The sequence below is a fragment of the Olea europaea genome, unplaced genomic scaffold (assembly GCF_002742605.1).
Source record: "Olea europaea var. sylvestris unplaced genomic scaffold, O_europaea_v1 scaffold1229, whole genome shotgun sequence".
Lineage (NCBI taxonomy): Eukaryota > Viridiplantae > Streptophyta > Magnoliopsida > Lamiales > Oleaceae > Olea > Olea europaea.
In genome coordinates, this window is record NW_019229720.1 from 62,785 (window position 1) to 67,095 (window position 4,311).

General features: G+C 32.0%; 1 protein-coding gene across 1 annotated transcript; it reads right to left on the reverse strand.

The window, feature by feature from the left end:
- Nucleotides 1-1,237: 1,237 nt before the first annotated feature.
- Nucleotides 1,238-1,953, reverse strand: LOC111374274 (lipid transfer protein EARLI 1-like). Its single transcript, XM_022996930.1, has one exon. It carries the CDS (start codon nucleotides 1,880-1,882, stop codon nucleotides 1,487-1,489), a length of 396 nt encoding a protein of 131 aa, XP_022852698.1. The 5' UTR covers nucleotides 1,883-1,953; the 3' UTR covers nucleotides 1,238-1,486.
- Between the last annotated feature and the right edge of the window lie 2,358 nt (nucleotides 1,954-4,311).

Genomic DNA, 4,311 nt, shown 5'->3' on the forward strand with positions numbered 1-4,311 from the left:
AAATACAAATAAGTATATTAATACCCTCTCTACAGTTTGAGCTTTAATGTGGCATATCATCATTTTATAGGAGGAGCAAATAAATATTTTGAGTTCAAGTCTCGTCGTCAATAATTTTCGAAAATCCGACATTTAAAAACTAAGGTGATTCATGAGATACTTGTTAAGTGCTTGTTTGTTCCCCATTATTTGTGAGTAATGTATTATGGAATAGTGATTGATGTTGAAATGTGTGGTTAAGAAAGAAGGAAATTTTTTTAATTTATGTGTAATATTATTTTAATGAAAAATGTGTGGTTGAAATGAGTACTGTAAAAGAAAAATAATGTGAAAAAATGGTAGACAAACAAAACCAAAATTAATAAGATCCTTGATAGTTGAACTTTTATATGCGTAGGTGATTTATTAGTTATTATACTAAAATAGTAAAATTTATAACATCTATCCGTGGATCTTAATTAGACCCTGAGTTATGCTCTTAATTTTATTACTTTCGTTTTCATTCTCTTTATCACAGAAATTCATCAATCTTCTTTTTATACGGTTCCAATAAGCTATCTATTTTTAAAATTTAAAAAATAAATAAATTTGACTTTCCAAATATTCAAATTCTCTCTTTCTTGTTTGGTGTAGATTAAAATTGAATTTTTAGTAAATTTTGATAAAAGTTAAAGAAACATATGATTGAAAAATATGTATTTGATAAAAATGTGTGGTTAATATTAATTATTGACTTTGAGTTTATTAAAACTTTAATTCAAACCAAAGGGGGCATAATACGTCTAATGCTTTCATAAAATATTTTGCAACTTTCTATTCACCCCTTGGTTTATAAAGAAACAAGCACTGATAATAATTAGTTAAAAGAGTCGGAAAGGAAAAAAAAAAATGAGAAAAGCACGGACTTGGATTCCTTCTCCTGCAGTTTTCTTCCTCTACTAAGGATTTCTATCATTGAAGAACCAGGAGTTTAGATTGGTTTCAAATCCAGCATTTTCGTTCTTTTTCATTTTTGTTGTTTTGGATTTTTATGTAGACATTCTATACGAGGACTATATAATTTCATCATGCTGCATGTATATATATTTATCCACCAAGAGTTCTTAAAGAAATTAAAATGCCAAGAGCACCAGCAGTAAGTGGAATTTTTTTAATTGCGAAAATTTTAATCCCTATCAAATAAGCTTGAGAGAGATATATTATGATTTTAGATTCTAATTAACAATATATTCGATAATAAAATGAAACATGGATACAATTTGGATAAGTATTATATGAAAATACAAGCTAATAGCAGCCCTCAGTTAAAATGACAGCCTCTGAAGATATAAAATCACTCACACAATTGAAAAACATTTTATTTATTTTTTTTCTTTCTTATTATTTGCTAAAAAGGGAACCAGAAGATACCAAAGCACATGATTGCAATAATCTTAAAAGAACAAACTCGTAGGACTGAGGACGGTAGTGTAAAAAACTAGGTTGTCTAGGCACATTTGAAGCCTGGTGGAACCTTCTTGGAGCAGACATTAAGAAGCAAGCTAAGGGAAAGAGGAACATTGAGGTTAATGCCCAAAACATTGGCTTTAATGGCAGTGCAAAGGCAGACCGCCGCCTCCAGGTCGGCTAGGCCTTGGATAAGGGAGCAGCATGGAGTTTTTGGTGGTGTCCCAATGGTAACACCAAGCAATCCACCTAGAAGATTAGCGCATACCCCTAATTTTAAGGCATCCATAGGGCAAGTGCCCTTTCCGGGGCTGGGGCTTGGCTTCGGGTTTGGTTTAGGATTTGGTTGGCAAGTGCCACATGCACTAGTAAGGGTGAAGAAGAGAAGATTTAGGACTAGAAAGAGGACAACTGATGTTTTACGATTGGAAGCCATTTCTGAAGCACCCTAAGCTTGACAACTTGTAGCTGCTGATTATGTTAAAGATTAAGTGATTAGGAATGGATGATTTAGTTGCAAGAAATAGGTTTTTATAGGAAAGAAAAGGGTTAAATTTTCAAATTGATGTTAACATACATAATAAAGTAGCTATGTGCGCCATAAGTATTTTATGAGGGAAGTGGCAAACTTTTGGATGCGCGTGAATTAAGATAAGTAAATTGCCATGTTCTTTGCTGAAGTCTAAATCCGTGGATTTTCAAACATATCATATTTAATAAAGTAATAAACTATATATAATAAATACAATTATTTGATTTATTTAACCCAGACATATTTACTTAAAACTTTTCCCTATAATGAGTCAATGAATTGTTGATTGCATTATTGAAAAAAAGAAAAAAAAAATCTGATAAGTGTAATTTGTACACTTATTTAGGACATATTACTAAATTTTTATGTCGTCAAATTATTAATCTCTACTTAAATTGGATTTTTTTTTTTTTTATGGACTCGTTTGAAGCAATTGGAAAGGAAAAAGGGATAAATTGGTTGTTGGATGAACATTTGGAGTTGTTTCCTTTTCTCTTGCAGTTGATCACTCGCGGCCATTTGTCCAATTGGCTTTATGAGAGTAAGGTCGTTTAGATTGTCAGCCATTCGATGTTACTATTTTTGTTTTTTGTTTTTTACGTATTCATTTAAAAGTACGTTCTACCTACGAATCAAACGCTTCTAGATCGTCGCCTTGGGCACAGAGCAAACAACGAACACATTTTTTTCTGAAAATAAAGAAAATAACGAATCAAATAACAGTTAAAAAAATAAAAATAAGTTAAGAGTAAAAGTAATAGTCCCTGACAATGGTGCCAAAAAATTGTTATGGACTGTAACAAGTAATAGTGGACCTAAGAGTCCAGATTGTCGATCCCACAAGAACTATATTCTAGCACTTAATTTAATTTTTCTTTAACCACTATTTGATTTGAATAAATAAAAAGTTGCAGGATATGGGTTTTAATCTAAATTCTAGAAAATAAATGGATTCACACACGATTGGTTAGAAGATCAAATAATGAATGGACATTAGGATAAAATAACTTCACCTATTGATCATCTTTACATCTTAAATTAAGATTCACATCTAGTATAGTGTTTGGTTGAATTCTTTTATTATATTCAATTTACCTCTCTTGATTTCTCAATGAGACTATTTAACTAATTAAATTTCATGTCTCTATGCAAATTCAACCTAGTTAAATGAATTCTGTCCTAGAAATTTAATTATGACCGCAACAATTAGTATAGGCGTCTCTACTCATCACACCAATTTACCGAATTTTACTACATAATCTAAATCCTAAACTCATATCTCTATTCGTAAAGGATTTATGAAATCATCAAGTCATTAATCAGGTAATTTAATGCATCCAATTTATAGTAAAACCAACACATGGAACAATAAAAATCAAGAATCTTATTAAGAAAATATGAAGGATCTCAATTGGTTACATTATTTGCTCTAACAATGAGCTTAACTATTCATAATATAAAGGGAAAAACCATTAATCGTCATAGAATAAATTACCGGATTTTGTGTTAAAGATGTAGAAGAAAAAGTAGATTTTGCACCAAGAATCTCTTCCTCTTTCAGTTGATGCTCCACACAGTGAATTTCTCGTTGTTTTTCTCCCTTGAAACCTTCATTTGATTTTCCAATGGTGTTTTTCTTCCTCTCAATGTGTGTATCCCCTCAAGTCTCAAAAAAATTGCTTTTAGGTGCGCCTTGCCATGTGTAGAAGGTAGGGTTTTAATCTAAACTCTCAAATGGAGTGAAATTATGCTTGGGTTATGGATTGACGGTGCCTGGAACGCTGGACCGTGTCACATGTACTGGGTGGTGTCGCGGTTCAGTTGGAGTAGGGCGTCGCAACACCCTATATATGGTGTCATGGCGCCCACAAGTTTTTTTTTCCCTTGCTTTTGGTACTTTGGTGCCACTTGTCCAACACCTTTGCTTTGCCTATTTTGTCCCTGTTTCCACAACTTCTTTTTCATCCATGCCACTAACTTTAATTAATGATCTTTCTCCGTATCCTTCACCATCTCGATAAACCTATAAAACAACATTAACAAATACATTAAAAAAAGTTCCATACTCAAAAAATATAGCTTACAATCAAGTTAAAATTGGCTTAAACTCGTGAGTAAACACACTTTTTTTTCCCTTGCTTTTGGTACTTTGGTGCCACTTGTCCAACACCTTTGCTTTGCCTATTTTGTCCCTGTTTCCACAACTTCTTTTTCATCCATGCCACTAACTTTAATTAATGATCTTTCTCCGTATCCTTCACCATCTCGATAAACCTATAAAACAACATTAACAAATACATTAAAAAAAGTTCCATACTCAAAAAATATAGCTT